We start from the raw sequence: 17,116 nt of genomic DNA, 5'->3' as shown, positions 1-17,116 counted from the left end.
CAAGGGCATACAAAACTTTTGCCAGACCAATTCTTGAATACAGCTCATCTGTCTGGAACCCGCACTGCATATCAGACATTAATACAATCGAACTAGTCCAGAGATATTTCACAAGAAGAGTCCTCCACTCCTCTGCTCGCAACAGAATACCTTATGCCACCAGACTCGGAATTTTGGGCTTAGACAACTTAAAACTTCGCCATCTTCAGTCTGACCTAAGCATAGCTCATAAAATCATCTGCTACAATGTCCTACCAGCCAATGAATACTTCAGCTTCAACCAAAACAATACATGAGCATACAATAGATACAAACTCATGGTAAACTGATCCAAACTAGACTGCAGAAAATACAACTTCAGTAAGAGTTGTCAACGCCTGGAATGCACTACCTGACTGTGATTTCTTCCCAAAATCCCCAAAACTTTAACCTTAGACTATCTACTGTTGACCTCACCCCGTTCCTAAGAGATCTATCTGTAAGGGGCGTGCATAAGCGCACCAGCGTACCTACCATCCCTGTCCTAGTGTTTTCTTTAATTCGTATCCTTTTCATGTATTTATAATTGTGTTTACACTTGCATCTGTCATAAAATACATGCCTGACGAAAATAAAAAAATAATAGAATCTCATCCCAGCAAGCATTGGATGCTCAGTTCTAAAGCTCTCCCTGTTGGAATTTCTGCCTGCAGTGCAATGCAGCAGTTGGACAGAGGCATTCACATTGACATGTTGCAAAGAGAGGTTATTAACAGTCTAGGTGGGTCCCTACCATTCTGCTAACCCAGGGGTCTGCAAACTTGGCTCTTTTAAGACTTGTGGACTTCAACTCCCAGAGTTCCTCAGCCAGCTGGCTGAGCCAAGTTTGCAGACCCCTGTGCTAACCAATGGCAGTCTGCAGGCTTAACCAGTTTCATGCTAACCCTGGTTAGTTCATTTGTGGCTCATTGTATTTATTGGGTGAACAATAGCAACTGCTGCATAATCATTGTGGAAATCCAGAAAAGAGGTGGCGGGGGGGGGCGGGCTTCGGTCACTAGTTCAAGCAAGTTGTCTGAACGCGGCTGCTTTAACGCGCAACCCTCAGCTTTCCCTAAGCAAAGGCTCCCAGGGGTCGCCATGGATACAGCGGCTTCCCGGTTGCTATGGCTACGCGGCAAAGTCCGCGGGGTTCGAGGCAATCCCAGAAGCCCTCGCGGCGAGCTCGCTGGGACCACGGCTCAGGAATGGTCGCTCAGCCTCTCCTACGTCATCAGGGGCGCGACGTCCAGCCAGCGGGATTGCGGAAGCGGCGATGAACGCGCGGTTCCTGCGAGCCTGGCGGGGCGGGTGGGGCCGCGGGAGGGGCCACGCGACCCCACCCGCGTGCGAGGCCCCGAGGCGCGAGAAGCCCCCCTGGCGAGTCCTCTTCTTTGGCACCGACCACTTCTCCGCAGAGATCCTCCGAGCGCTCCAGGCAGCCCGGTGGGTCTTTCGCGGTGGGGAGGGGGCGGGAAGGGGGCGAGGGAATGAGGAAGGGGAGGGTGAATGTTGAGGGTCACTCCAAGTTTAGTGCCCTTCCCCCAACCTCAGCAGCTGTGAGGACTTCAACTCCCAGAATCCTCAATCCCGCTGGATGGACGTCGCGCCCCCTGATGACGTAGGAGAGGCTGAGCGACCATTCAGACTCATGGCTGGATGGGGGATTCTGGGAGTTGAAGTCCACACGATCCCAAAGGTGCTTTTCTAAAGGGAAACTGGACTTTCTTGGTGGTTTTTTCCTAGAAAGCCTCAGAGAAGAACTGAAGAAGCTTCTTGGACGAGAAGCAAAACGTCTTTAAGGGAAAACAAAGGCCCAATTGCCTTTTGGAAAAAAAGCACTTTTGGGACAACCATGACCTGGATGACTAAGAAATCTTCATTAGACACAAAGAGCAAGCCAATATTATATTTGTCGTCTGTTAATTCCATCTTGGCTTCTAGCCTCTGATAGTTGCTGAGGTTGGGAAGCAGGACTGCAAGCGGTTGAGCGGAGTTAACACAATAAGAGTGCCATAACCCTGCTTAGCTTAATAAAACCAAAATCACACACACACACACCCTTCTATTCTTAAACCAGTTTATAAATGGAGAGCAAACGAGATGAATCAATGGGAAGATCCAGGGATTGGATGCCAAATGAACCAGCCTTGGCTGGTTCTTAATCAGCCCAGCATGGTTGAATTTAGCTACGATAGGTGATGGAAGAGCATCAGCAAATGCACAACTTTAAGCCGGGATGGGAAGAAAACAATAGCAAATCGCTTATAGCTTTTTGCTGCTGTTGATTTGGGAGGTAAGCTTGGCCCAAAGGGGATGCTAACTTTGGGGGTTCCAGGTGACTACACCTGGACTCTCTTTAACTTTTTGACAGAGCTCACACCTATGGATAAACCACATACTTGGTTGGATTTTTGAGTTGGTGTTTCTTCTAATTAGGCAAATAAGCTTTGTAAACCATAGTTTTTTCCTGAGTGAATCCACTCAGGAATTTTTTTATACTAGTTAAGCACACAAGTTAAGAGACGGATGATTGCATAAGAAAAGCTTTGCCTGGCTGTATTTGAATTGTAGGAGGGAACTTTAGGTACTGATTTAGACCTGACAGAGCTACTTATCCATTAATCCCACTATTGGCTAATTTAATTGTCAGGGGCAAGAAGGTTTTCTTCTCTCCAACAGCCTTGACTCTCTTCAGTTGAAGATGCTTGATACAGAACTTAAAATCTTCACAGTCATGCTCTAAATATGACCTGAAAACCCTCATATCCCTAAAGAGCAAAGGCAATATATCAGTGGCAGAATTATAAGCCACTGACAAGGTCATAGGATAGCACAGATAGGAACAGAACTGAAATTCAGTTTAGGGAACACTTGCTTTGAATATAGAAACTCTATTTCTGGGTCTGCAATGGGTAATGTAAGGTTCCCTAATTTACAAGTGAATTCATAAAGGTTTCTAAAATAAGCACTTTATTGTGATAAAATACAGCTTCTCATCTTTCTTTGGCAATCCAATTAAAATAGTAGATTTAATAGTTAAGTCTTTTTAAAGGATCTCCATGTGTTGCTACAGCTGTGGGGGTGGTCAGACATATTAAGTATCCGGGTGCAGATAACTAACAGTCCGACTTGGCCTCTTCATATGTTATCCTTAGTGAAGTGTTCAAACCAGCATTTGCATTTCCTGCATCGGATGAGGAGAGCACATCTTTTCTCCTTCTGTCCTGACCACTTTCTGAAGAGGCATGGTTGAGACTGTTTTAACAAACTGCATCAACTAAATTGAAACAAGCTTGGACAGCGAACCACTGCCAAAATCTAAAACCCGAGCTACAAATATTTTCTATTATTTCAAAACTGCACTGTTTGATTTGGTGGCAGCAGTGCCTCAGACAGAAAGTCCATACAGAGAGTGGTGAGGACAGTGGAGACGATTATAGGAAGCTCTCTCCTCATTATCCAGAATACTGCTTATAAGCACTATGTGCTTAGAGCTCGAAGCATTGTTAAATACCCCACACACTCACAGTTTGTTTCTGGTGCTCCCCTCTGGGAGGAGGTTTTTGGAGTATTTAATCTAGATTTAATCTAGATTGCAGAAAATATGACTTCTGTAACAGAATCATCAGTGCTTGGAACACTTTACCTGACTCTGTGGTCTCTTCCCATAATCCCAAAAGCTATAATAATAATAATAATAATAATAATAATAATAATAATAATAATAATAATAATAATAATAATAATAATAATAATAATAATAATGATGTTTTAATTTGTATACCGCCCTTCTCCCGAAGGACTCAGGGCGGTGAACAGGCAAATAAAATACAAACAGAAACATACACCATAATTAAAACAACCCTTAAAAAACTGATTCAAATTTGCCAGAAAATTTAAAATAACATTACACCCCATAAAATTACAGAAATTTAAACCCATCAAATTCAATTAAAATTTAAAATTTAGAATTTAAAATCAGGCCTTTAACCAAAAACTTTCTACTATTGACCTCACCCCATTCCTAAGAGGACCATAAGGGGCATGCATAAGAGCACAAACGTGCCTACCGCTCCTGTCCTATTGTTTTTCTTTTTCTTCTTCTTATATATATATATATATGCTTATACCTCCTTATATTTCTTCATATGTGTTTATATACTATATAATCTTTTATAGTGTGTTTATATACTATATAATCTTTTTGTGTGATGCTTATGTATATTGTTGTGATGAAATAAATAAATTAAAAAAAAATATTTCAAGCAGGACTACCAGATTCTATAACAGCTTTGTTCCCTACGCCATCCGTCTGGTAAACTCACGAGATTCGTTTGTCTTGTACATGTATACCTCCAAACTAGACTGTTATGTTTCTCTGTGTCATATATGCCTGTGTTTGTGGGTATATGTATAATGGTTACCTTTTGAGAGCTGAATGTAACAAAGTTTCATTTTAATGTATGCTGATTAATGTACATTTAAAGTGACAATAAAGTTTTTATTCTGTTCTCCCCTGCAAGGGCAGAGTGCCAAAGCCAGACCAGCTTGTGGATCACCTGGAGGTGGTGTCTCTGCCCCCCAGTCACTCAAAAGTACTCCCTGTGAAGAAGTATGCAGAGCAGTTTCAGCTCCCCGTCCACATCTGGCCTGATGTAGGTTCATGTGAGAATTTTGACCTTGGCGTGGTGGCATCGTTCGGACGTCTGCTTAGTGAGGACCTCATCCGAAAGTTCCCCTAGTAAGAATTATCACCAAAAAACCGACTCATTTTCTTTGTGTATTTTATCACGCAACTATTTCTGGCTTTTAGAGTAAAGGAAAGACTTCCTTATGTAATGTTTGATTATATATAGGAGTGGAAGGGCCAACTTCTTTATGAAAATTCCTGCTTTTTTGTATTGTTTGCGACCTGGGTCATGTAATAGTCAAATTTACAGATGCTTCTAAAAGTAATTTCCAGTGCATAGTGTAGGGGAATTGAGGAACCTGTAGCACTGCAAGTGTTTCTGACCTGCAGCTGTAATCAGACATACAGGTTGATACAGTTTTCCTGGTCATAGAGTTTTATGGGCATTATTCAAATCAGGCATCGCCTTGACTACTTCTGATCAAGAATGGTAATACTCTCGAGTTCCTACATTTTTTTTGGCTGAAATTCAGCTAACGTATCATTCTCATTTTTCCCCTGTCAGTGGCAACGTTTCCTTTTTTCAGTGTGCTAAAAATATTTTAGTGTTTTTAATCATCTCTAAGGTTCCATTCTTTGCTGATTTACTCATGAACAAGTGCCAATATTGTATGCGTTGGGGTAAAATATAATAATTTAGAATGCAGCCATTAAAACAATGTACAGGTAGTCCTCGTTTAGCAACCACGGAGCCAGCAACTCGGTCTTTAAGCAAAGCAATCACTCAATGAAAACCACTTACTTCAGCTTTCCTATGCTTTGTACACTTGCAAATTGCTAGAATTGGTAACAAAGTTGGAAGGGACCTTGGAGGTCTTCTAGTTCAGGCGTCTCCAACCTTGACAACTTTAAGACTTGTGGACTTCAACTCCCAGAATTCCTCAGCCAGCAAAGCAAAGCTGGCTGAGGAATTCTGGGAGTTAAAGTCCACAAGTCTTAAAGTTGCCAAGGTTGGAGATCCCTGTTCTAGTTCATCCCACTACTCAAGCAGGAGACCCTATACCACTGAGTAACTTTTTCATCACTTTTCTAGCCATAACTGCGAACATTCTCTAAACAAAGCATTTGCTAAATTAGGACTGTCCGCAATTTATTGCAGTTTCCCACAAAGATCAAGAAAAACCTGCTAGTGCAATAAGGCAGAATTGCAGAGAAATATACCGTGTTTCCCCAAAAATAAGACCCTGTCTTATATTTTTTTTGAACCCCGAAATAAGCGCTTGGCCTTATTTTTGGGGAGGTCTTATTATTTTGGGGCATGTGGAGCTAGATGGGGCTCCTCTTGCCGTCTTACCTGATTTCCAGCTCTGTGTTTAAATATTTTTGGGGAGGGTTTATTTTCGGGGGGAGGCTTATTTTAACGCATGCGTTCAAAAGCCCGATTGGGCTTATTATCAGGGGATGTCTTATTTTTGGGGAAGTAGGGTAGATTCTTTACAAATATTGTCCCAGTACCTGCTGCAAAATAGCTCAGTTTGACACCTTGTGCCGATGTGAGTAGCTAAGCTTGATTAAGCAAAGATTATGCAATGTCTAAATTAAAATTCCTTGCCTGTTGCTGTCTATAGAAACTGAAATCTTAGACCAAGGTTCTTGACTTATAATTGGTGCATTGTTTGGGAGCAGCAACCTCCAAATTCTGGTTGAGAAATAACATTTATCTTTTGCATGCAGTTCATAAAAAATAAAGTAGATGTTGCAACATTCTAGCATAATGTTATATGCCATTGCAGTCAGACAGATTTCAGAACAAGATTTCTTCTTCTTGTGCCATATCCATCATCGGATGTTGTTGGCGATCTTATTTTTATCAACAGCGGCACAAAAAAGTGCTGTCCAAACTAGTCCCTTAGATTTTGAAGCCATGATATTCTTCTTCTGCCTGGACCTTGTTTCCCTTCAATCTTTCCTTGGAGGATTAAGTGAAGGATGCCATGCTTTTCTGGGTGCTGCATCACATCTTCAAAATATTCTAAGTTTTGCTTTTTAATGGTCTTGATGATTTCCCTTGGCTTCCCAAGCGCCTTATCACCTCCTCATTTCTGATTTTGTCAACCCAACTTATACATAACAGCCACCTGTAAACCCACATTTCAAATGCTTCTAGTCTCTTCAAGTGGCTTTCTGTCAGAGACCAACTCTTCACTCCGTAGAGCAAGATGTAACATCTGAGAAGCCTGATTTTCAGTCTTAGGCTTATGTCGTGACAGCAGAAGACCTTTTTCATTTTGAAGAATGCTGTTTGAGCTTTCTCTATCCTTGTCTTTACTTCAAGATTTAACAAGATTTTAAAATGATAAAAATAAGGTAATTGATTATTTGGGTTACAGCAAGATACCCAAAGCAGCGTGGGCCTTGAATTACAGGAGTTATAATCCAAAAATCTGGCTGGCTGGAAAGAATTGCATTGTACGTTTTCTTGCTTTGTAAAATCATGTATTGTTATATACGTTTTTACATGTTTTCCTTCTATGTGTTTTAGTTATATTGGAACGCTGAGATATCGGTAAAAATTACTCCTCACTTCTACAGTGCCATTATATGTTGTGCTTGTTACATTGCTGAATTTTTAACTTGATCGGTTTATCCTTAAAAATGTCGGGGAGTCATTTTGAAGTCCAATGGTGTAAAAATATAATAAATAAAAATGGATTGTTGTCATCTTGTTCTAATTATCCAATATTTTGACCCAGTGGCATGCTGAATGTCCACCCCAGCTACCTTCCTCGGTGGCGTGGCCCTGCACCAATCATCCACACCGTGCTCCATGGAGATACAGTAACCGGGGTCACAATTATGCAGATCAGGCCTAAGAGGTACATTGCCTGTTTCATTCAGCATCCAGTCTTCAAAGACCTGGCTGTGAGAATTACCGGTATTAAGTAAGAATTTGTAAGAAACTGTAAGAATTATTATTAAGAATGATTAATTAATCTTGAATTGATCTTGAACTTAATAACAGCAGCAAGACTGCTGATTGGACAATATTGGAAGAAAAAAGAATTACCCACAATAGAAGAATGGATATTGAAAGTTATCAACTTGGCTGAGATGGCAAAAATCTCAGCCTTTTTGAAAGGCAATACGCAGGAAAGATATTTAATTGAATGGAAAAAATGGATTGATTATCGACAAAATAGATATCAGATTAAGAGATATCAGATTGCCTTTGAATAATTAGGATGTATTATTTTAGAATGTTATGGGGGAGGTTAGGAAATGAAAAGACCCGGATGAGGCTAATTGGGTTAGAAGGGAAAATCTTAGTCTATGTTTGGTTTATGTGTAATAATACCTTGTGATCGACCCGGGAAGCCGGAGGGGGGGGGCGAAGGGAGGGGGGAAGGGGGTTTTTAGGGGGGGAGGGGGAAAAATGTTTGTTTTTTAAAACTTTTTCAATAAAAAAAAGAATGATTAATTATGTAATAATTAAAATATAATTATTTAATAATTATAATTATAAATATATAATTATAAATAATTATAAAAACTGGAGGTTTTTAAGAAGAGACTGGTCAGTCAGTTGTCTGAGATGGTTTTCCTGCTTGAGCAGGGGACTGGACTAGAAGACCTCCAAGGTCCCATCCAGCTCTATTCTATTCTAACATATTCTAAGCAGTGGAACAGCTTTCACTTCTGAAATTGTGTGCACAGCATTAATGGAGGTTTTCAAGAAAAGATGGGACAATCTTTTGCCCAAAATGGTTTGAAGTTTTCCGCGCAAGGCATGAGGTTGGACTAGAAGACCTTCAAGGTCCCTTCCAATCCTTTGATTCTAAGATTCAGAGCCCATTACTAAAAGCCTTTTTAAAACTTCTGTATCAATGCAGCAGTCGTGTTCTCTGTCCAGTCTCTCCACTACCTCTTACTAAGTTTTTAGATCCTATACAGAATCTGACAAAAGGCTTCATGCAATATGTTCTTTCCCCAGGTTTGATGTGGGCCCAATTATTAAACAAGAAGAATTTGCCGTTCCACCCCGTTGCTCAGCTAAAAAACTGGAGCCTCTGTTATCCAAAGAAGGTGCAAACATGGTAAATGAAAGCCCTTGTTTAATGACATTTTTCTCCCATGAAAACAATTATGGGAGATACTGATAAATGCCAAAAGTGTTTTCTCAGTTTGAAAGCACCTGTTCTGAGCCCATTGTAAATCAGACTGTAAGTAGACTGCAGAGATTAGTGTATTTCAAACTAGGACTTCAACTCCTGGAATTCCCTAGCCAGCCTTGGTATAAACCCGTGATGTCAAACTCAAGGCCCATGGGCTGCATCCAGCCGGCGATGTGATTGGATCAAGCCCGCGGGGCCGTCCTGGAAAATGTTAGGGGCTGTCCTGCATTGCTTTGGCCCGGTCTCCCCAATGCGAAGAGGAAACATCGGGCCAGCGTGGCATTGGCTCAGTCAATGCCACCAGTCTACCCAAGAGGAAACATGCCAGCATGGGGAGTGGCATCAAGCTGGTCACGTTCACCCACCCACTGGCCACACTCACCCAGTCAGACGTGCCCAGTGAGCGGTGTCCAGCTGGCCATGCCTAGCCGGCCCACCCCTGAGGTCAACCACAGCCCTGATGCGTCCCTCAATGAAATTGAGTTTGACACCCCTGGTATAAATCATTCTGATACATTTGTAAAACCCTTATTTTCATACAGCTGAGCCCCCCAGGACCTGGATAGTTCCTGAAGCTATTTCACTGGTTGTAACCATCTAAAGTGCAAAAGTCCACAAGTTCCATTTCCAGTAGAGGCTTTGAACCTCATAGAATAAGATCTGGCTACCACAGAATCCATAGGATAAAATCTGGCTTGGATAAGTCCTAGTAAGGATGGAAGTGGTCACTCCCTGCCTCTTGGCGATCAGCGCTTATTGAGAAGGAGAATCTGTTCTTCATTTGGACTTATACACATTCTGGTTTTTTTTTTCTTCAGCTGATTGCCGTTTTGCAAAACTTACCAGAAAGTTTAAGCAAGAAGAAAGAGCAACCCAAAGAAGGAGTGACACATGGTATTTATCGCAAGTTTCATGTGTAATGTAGATATTAACTAGTTGCGATACGAGCCTTTGCTAAGTAGACCGTTGTAACACGTTTTCCGTGAATCTCCCAGCTTCCTTCCTTCCTTCGAAACTTGAATACTTGGTAATGAAGTTGAAAGCTTGGCAGCCAAGGGTTAATTTTTGAGGGTGTCAGGGAAACCCAATGTCTCTTAATTCAAAGGTGGAAGAAGAGGGAGCACCCATTACTTCGTCAACCGAAAAGAATAGCTTCTAAACGTTGGGAAAGAACATCTAAATTGTTTAAAGATGCAGAACGAAAAGAGATCAATTTTCTTTTATTTTCCTCTAAAGCTCCTAAAGTCACTATTGCAATGAGTTGCATTCAGTGGGAAGAACAAACTGCTGAGCAGATACTCAGGATACATCGTGCCTTAGGAGCCATGGTAAGGTCAACCTCTGGGAGAACAGGTTGCTTATCAATCATACATTTAAATTCAGAAGCAGCTTTTTACAAAAACAGTCTTGATTTTCAGCCCTTGGGTGAAACTGGGTTGGTGGTGGGAACAGAACTATATTCTGGAATTACAGTGTATTTTTTTTTTTAAATAGGGAAATATTTTTTTGATGTGATGGATTTTTTTAACGGATAAAATGGAGCATATATAAAAATAGGCTTTTTATATAAAAAATATATTTTTTATATAAAAATATAAAAATATAAATGAGTAAGAAGAGCTTACGTTCCTCTTACTTAATTCTGAGTCCCCGCTCAGAATTTAACCTGGTAAAGACAAAATGCAAATTCTTTGGGTTCTACTATGGCTCCTTTCCAGTTAAAATACAGTTAAAATACAGTACACGGGTGTCAAACTCGTCATGTCATGTTGCTGTCATGTGATGTTTCACAACATTTTTCCCATTCGCGGAGCTGGGTTGGGTGTGGCGTGGGATGGGTGTGCGCGTGACCCATCCAGCCTGCGGATGCGAATTTGACCCCCCTGATCTAGTAGATGAGCTTCCTACTTAAACCAAATTGATTTCAGTGTGAAAAATGTTCATATTTGTCTTTCCTCGGATTGGGAGGAGAAACTGGTCTGGTTCTTTTAATTGACCCTGGAAGAAATTGTGTTAAATTTGACATAAGTGGGAATTAGGTTCTATTCGAAGTGAACAAGAAATGTGTCTGATCTTCTATAACTTACACAGTGCTGTATGTTTTTAGATGTCTCTAAAGACGCTGTGGATGGGTTCCAGTGTAAAACTATTGGACTTTGAAGAAGAAGAAATGCGACCAGATTTTACTGGTACTTAATGAGAAACCTTTAGCATGCTGATCGAGAACATCTTAATACTGGCAGTGTCTAAATAACAGCAGACGGTCTGTGAAACAAAACTGAACACTTTCTGACTTCCTATTTTGAAAATCTTCTTTTTTTTCTTTTTGGAATCAGACTGCTTAAGTGCATTCTTCTTTCTAGTAACATTAACTCCCTTGTCTTTAACTTAATCTTAGAATGTAGATCTGTAGAAAAATGTTGCATGAAAAGAATGACTCTCTGTTTGGTGCCTACAAGGAGAAGTGAGGAATATTCTCTTTTGGTTGCCCTCTGTGACAATGAATAGGACATTAGCAGGAGCAATAACAATTGACAATGGAATGGAATGGAATGGAATGGAATCAGAATCAGAATCAGAATCAGAATAGAACAATAGAAAATACACCAGAGTACTGAATAGAACAGAATAGAATAGAACAAGAATGGAATGGAATGGAATGGAATGAAGCAGGCACTTTTTTTTTTATTTGCATTTATATCCCGCCCTTCTCCGAAGACTCAGGGCGGCTTACACTATGTCAAGCAATAGTCTTCATCCATTTGTATATTATATACAAAGTCAACTTATTGCCCCCAACAGTCTGGGTCCTCATTTTACCTACCTTATAAAGGATGGAAGGCTGAGTCAATCTTGGGCCTGATGGGACTTGAACCTGCAGTAATTGCAAGCAGCTGCTGTTAATAACAGACTGCATTAGTCTGTTGAGCCACCAGAGGCACTTAGCCCACTTCAAAGCCGTCTCTAAGCAGTTTACAGAGTCAGCATTTTTGCCCCCAACCATCTGGCTCCTCATTTTACCCACCTTGGAAGGATGTAAGGCTGAGTCAACCATGAGCCGGTCAGGATCGAACTTCTGGCAGTGGGCAGAATTACCCTGCAATACTGCATTCTAAAGGGATGCGGTGGCTCAGCGGCTAAGACGCTGAGCTTGTCGATCGAAAGGTCGGCAGTTCAGCGGTTCAAATCCCTAGCGCCGTGTAATGGGGTGAGCTCTAGTTACTTGTCCCAGCTTCTGCCAACCTAGCAGTTCAAAAGCAGGTAAAAAATGCAAGTAGAAAAGTAGGGACCACCTTTGGTGGGAAGGGAACAGCATTCCGTGCGCCTTTGGCATTGAGTCATGCCGGCCACATGACCACAGAGACTTCTTCGGACAGCGCTGGCTCTTCGGCTTTGAAACGGAGATGAGCACCGCCCCCTAGAGTCAGGAATGATTAGCACCTATGTGTGATGGGAACTTTTACGTTTACTGCATTCTAACCACTGCGCCACCGTGAATATATTCAATTGTTTGTAATATTTAAGTCAATTAGGCTTCTCCTATAAGAGTTAACCAAAATATGATTTTAATAATACTTTGGAACTTGGATTTTATTGTTGCAGAGGCAAGAACGACCTAACTGTTTATACATTCCACAGATAAGGTTATAGCTGAAAAGGAAGCAACTCCAGGGTTGGTATTGTACCACAAACAATTAAAGATCCTGATCATCCGATGCAAGGTAGGTTTGTGTGTGTGTGTACATGTGATATTCTTACTCCTGTTTAAGGCAGATGGACTCCCAAAATGTGTGCTGTTTCCATTTCATCTAAGAGATGAGGAAAGAGAAGGCCAGTCAAACGCAACTTTTATTACATTTTTTTGGGGTTAAATTGTCCCTCCTCACTACTGTTAGTATTAAGTCCCCGAGTCTTCTCTAAAGAGCGTCCATAGCAGTGGTGAAATCCAATTTTTTTTATTACCATTTTTTTGGGCGTGGCTTGGTGGGTGTGGTGTGGCTTGGCAGGCGTGGCAGGGAAGAATGCTGCAAAATCTCCATTCCATCCCCACTTTGGGGGAAGGATACTGCAAAATCCCCATTCCCACCATACTCCAGGGGAAGGATACTGCAAAATCCCCATTCCCTCCCCACTCCAGGGGAAGGATACTGCAAAATCCCCATTCCCTCCCCATTCCAGGGGAAGGATTCTGCAACATCCCCATTCCCTCCCCACTTCTGGGGGAAGGATATTGCAAAAGCTCCATTCCCACCCCACTCTGGGGCCAGCCAAAGATGGTATTTGCCGGTTTTCTGAACAACTTAAAATTTCTGCTGCCGGTTCTCCAGAACCTGCTGGATTTCACCCCTGGTCTATAGATTTTCTAAGTTGCCCTTTACAATTTTTTTTTTAATTGAAATTTAACAACGTCAGGATGCTGGATCCTATATTAGTTTCCACCTAAGCTTATTGCAATGGAATCACTTCTGGTGGGTTTGCAGAGTTTGCTAAGCTTTTGGTGTATGTGTGTGCATGTTCTCTCCCCTCTTTTCCCTTTCTAGGAAGGTTGGGTTGGAGTCAGATCTATTATACATAAAAAGAAATTGACAGCAACCGACTTCTACAACGGCTACCTACATTCGTGGTCACAGAACAATTCTCAAGCAGCACTCAAGAACTGCCGGTTTCAAACACTCAAGCTGACCACTGTGAAAAAGAAGCCGAAAGGTTCCCCGAATGCGCAGAATAATTGTGATACAGTTTTCAGCAATACGTGAAAGTACGAACTCTGTACGAAAAGCCAAATTGGAAGCGTTTTAGCTTGTCCCAGATTTGACCGATGGAAAACAGTGATGGGAGCAAATAAAAATTCATAAAGGCAGTACTCTGCAGCTGATATTGTGGAGTGGACACCACAAAGGACTAGTAACCTGGAGAGTGTGTTTATTCCTTGTATTTAAAGCTTCAGAACACTCTCAGCCTTGCAAGTCTTGATTTTTTTTCAGGAGCCATACTTTCCGCTTCTGGATCCATCTTTTTCCAACTTAAAATACAGTTGAGCAGGATTAACTGAGTTAAGGACACACGTGTTGTATTACTGAACAATAAATGATTTTTGTACAGGTTTGCGTAGGCGTGTCACACAAATTGTTGCGACGGCTGATATTTTAGAGTGCTGACTTGTGTAATATTGGTGCCTAATGCCCTTCAGAATCTAGAATTATCAAGGTGACAATCCCAAGAATTCCCGATAAGTAAATGTTATTGAAGAAAATCTAAGAAGAATTGTAACCAGTGGGGATACACAAGTATAAACACACACGGCTGTACACAGAAGTGTTATTCAGCCCTCAACAGCACCTCCTTTTGCAACTTTTTCCTGCCCTATCTGGACTGCCCTTAGTTGCAACAGTTTTTGCAGGAGTCAAAGTTGCTATTACGTTGTTTTTCACTTACAGCCACACTCACTGTTGCAATGAACCCTATCCAGTGAGAAAGGCAAACTCCTGAATGAATGGTGCTGTGCCTTCAATAACCCTCATATAATTAGATCTCATTTGCCACCCTTTAGTAATGGTATGTGGGAATGACCTTGGGAGACGGGTGCAGCCACAGGAACTGTCAGATAAGAGGCAGCTTAGCCCTCGGAAGGAATGGGGAGTGGCGAAAGTCTCAAAAGGGACCCTCCCTAGTTTCTTGAGCCATAAAGAGGAAGTGGGGAGAAATGGACTTTCAGACTTGCAAAATTGTGTGAAAGTAACCTAACTATAGTAGAATTAGTTCATCTGGATGTCTGGACTGCTTTACAAGGCTGGTACCTCCCTACTGTAGATTAAAGGTTGTAAAGGTTCCCCTCGCACATATGTGCTAGTCGTTCCTGACTCTAGGAGGTGGTGCTCATCTCCGTTTCAAAGCCGAAGAGCCGGCGCTGCCCGAAGACGTCTCTGTGGTCATATGGCTGGCATGACTCAACGCTGAAGGCGCACGGAACGCTGTTCCCTTCTCACCAAAGGTGGTCCCTATTTTTCTACTTGCATTTTTTACCTGCTTTCAAACTGCTAGGTTGGCAGAAGCTGGGACAAGTCACGGGAGCTCACCCCGTTACGCAGCACCCCATTACACGACCTCCCTACTCTAGGAGTCTCCAAACTTGGCAACATTAAGATTTTAATTTTAACTTTAAGACTGTTGTAACCAGCTTGCCCTCCACTGAGGACATGTATATTGCACAGGTCAGAAAGAGGGTTGAGAAAATACCTACAGATCCCTCACATCCTGGACATGAGCTGCTTCAACTCCTTCCCCCCAACCCCCTGGGGATGCAGCTACAGAACATTGCATGCCAAAGCAACTAGGCACAGAGACAGGTTTTTTTCCCGCCATGCCATCGCTTTGCTGAACACCTAATTCCCACAGCGCTGGCTTACGTCAAAGTATATTTACCCCTGCAGTATGGCTGTATTAACAAAATAGAATAACAGAGTCGGAAGGGACCTTAAGAGGTCTTCTAATCCAATTCCCTGTTCAGGGAACTCCCTGCTCAGAAAGCCTGCTGTCCCACTGCTCAGGAAGCCCTATACCCGTGATGGCGAACCTATGGCACACGTGCCACAGGTGGCACACGGAGCCATATCCATGGGCACGCGAGCGTTGCCCTAGTTCAGCTCCGGCGCGCATGCACGCACCAGCCAGCTGATTTTTGGGCCTTCTGGGCCTATTGGAAGTCAGCAAACGGGCCGTTTCCGGCCTCTGGATGGCCTCGGGGAGGCCGTTTTGCCTCCCAAGCTCCTAGAAAGCCTCTGGAGCCTGGGGAGGGCGAAAAACGGGCCTACGGGGCCATCACATGCCAAAAGGGTTGGAAGTACGGTGGGGGTCTTGCGCACAATCATGAGGGGATGCATTAAATTATGGGTGTGGGCACCTACCCCCCCGTACTCCCCCCTCTTGGCACGTGACGGCAAAAAGGTTCGCCATCACTGCCCTAAACCATTTCAGATAAATGGTTGTCCAAACTCTTGTTCAAATCTTCCAGTGTTGGAGCATTTACAACTTCTGAAGGCAAGTCATTCCACTGATTAATTGTTCTGTCAGGAAATTTCTCCTTAGTTCTAGGTTGCTTCTCTCCTTGATTAGTTTCCACCCATTGCTTCTTGTCCTGCCTTCAGGTGCTTTGGAGAATAGCTCGACTCCCTCTTCTTTGTGGCAACTCCTGAGATATTGGAAGACTGCTATCATGTCACACCCTAGACCAGTGGTGAAATCTGAACCGGTTTGCTACCGGTTCGCTGGCCACGCATGCGCACTGCCTGCCAAATGCGTGCTGTGTACACATGCGTAATAACATCAAAAGGAGGCTTGGGAAGATAAGTAGAACAGCGAGGGGGGCGGATCAGCTGTGTCATGTGATTTAGCTTCGCTAGAAAGCAGGATTTCCTGCTTTCTAGCAAAGGTAAACCCCGCGGCATAGCTGATCCTCAGAAATACCGGTTCGGAAGAACCGGTAGCTTATCACTACCGGTCAGAAGTGGGTTTCAGCAGGTTCTGACCAGTTCTGGAGAACCGGTAGTGGAAATTTTGAGTAGTTCGGCGAACCGGTAATAAAAATTCTGACTGGCCCCGCCCCCATCTATTCTCTGCCTCCCGAGTCCCTGCTGATCAGGAGGAAATGGGGATTTTGCAATATCCTTCCCCTGGATTGGTGAGGGAATGGAGATTTTACAGTATCCTTCCCCTGCCACGCCCACCAAGCCACGCCCGCCAAGCAATGCCATGCCCACCAAGCCACGCCCACAGAACCGGTAGTAAAAAAATTTGAAACCCACCACTGCTACCGGTTCGCCTGAATCAGAGCAAACCGGTAGTATTTCACCCCTGCCCTAGACCTTCTTTTCATTCCATTCCAGCAACTGTTCTTTATATATTTTAGCCCCAGTTCCCAAATAATCTTTGTTGCTCTTCTCTTCACTCTTTCTAGAGTCTCGACATCTTTTTTACATCGTGGCGAGCAAAACTGAATGCAGTATTTCAAGTGTGGCCTTACCAAGGCATTATAAAGTGGTATTAACACTTCACGTGATCTTGATTCTATCCCTCTGTTTATGTACCCTAAGATTACACTGGCTCTTTTGCCAGCTGCAGCACACTGCTGGCTGTTATTTAAAGGATCGTCCACTAGGACCCCAAGATCCCTCTCACAGTTACTGCTTTTGAGCCAGGGACCACCTATACTCTACCTGTGCATTTGGTTATTCTTGCCTAAACGTAGAACCTTACTTTTATCTTTCTCATCCGTTCCACTACTTTGTCTTATTGG

At 42.7% G+C, this 17,116-nt stretch overlaps 1 protein-coding gene across 1 annotated transcript; it reads left to right on the top strand.

Annotated features, from left to right (window-relative positions):
- The first annotated feature begins 1,251 nt into the window (after positions 1-1,251).
- On the top strand, positions 1,252-13,966 carry MTFMT (mitochondrial methionyl-tRNA formyltransferase). The gene is made up of 9 exons (XM_058156427.1): positions 1,252-1,464; positions 4,550-4,762; positions 7,405-7,527; positions 8,643-8,745; positions 9,642-9,717; positions 10,060-10,151; positions 10,931-11,012; positions 12,463-12,545; positions 13,365-13,966. The coding sequence occupies exons 1-9, from the start codon at positions 1,295-1,297 to the stop codon at positions 13,578-13,580; spliced, it is 1,158 nt and encodes a 385-aa protein (XP_058012410.1). The 5' UTR covers positions 1,252-1,294; the 3' UTR covers positions 13,581-13,966.
- Positions 13,967-17,116: the final 3,150 nt, after the last annotated feature.

The sequence above is a fragment of the Ahaetulla prasina genome, chromosome 13, assembly GCF_028640845.1.
Source record: "Ahaetulla prasina isolate Xishuangbanna chromosome 13, ASM2864084v1, whole genome shotgun sequence".
NCBI lineage: Eukaryota > Metazoa > Chordata > Lepidosauria > Squamata > Colubridae > Ahaetulla > Ahaetulla prasina.
Note: the sequence above shows the minus strand (reverse complement) of the source record. Positions and strands in the feature narration are given on the sequence as shown.

Excerpts from the sequence above, each read along its gene's own strand:
- MTFMT (XM_058156427.1), top strand. The coding sequence starts at position 1,295 with ATGAACGCGCGGTTCCTGCGAGCCTGGCGGGGCGGGTGGGGCCGCGGG. Across the intron at positions 7,528-8,642 it reads ATGCAGATCAGGCCTAAGAG|GTTTGATGTGGGCCCAATTA; the intron begins GTACATTGCCTG and ends TTCTTTCCCCAG. Across the intron at positions 8,746-9,641 it reads CCAAAGAAGGTGCAAACATG|CTGATTGCCGTTTTGCAAAA; the intron begins GTAAATGAAAGC and ends TTTTTTCTTCAG.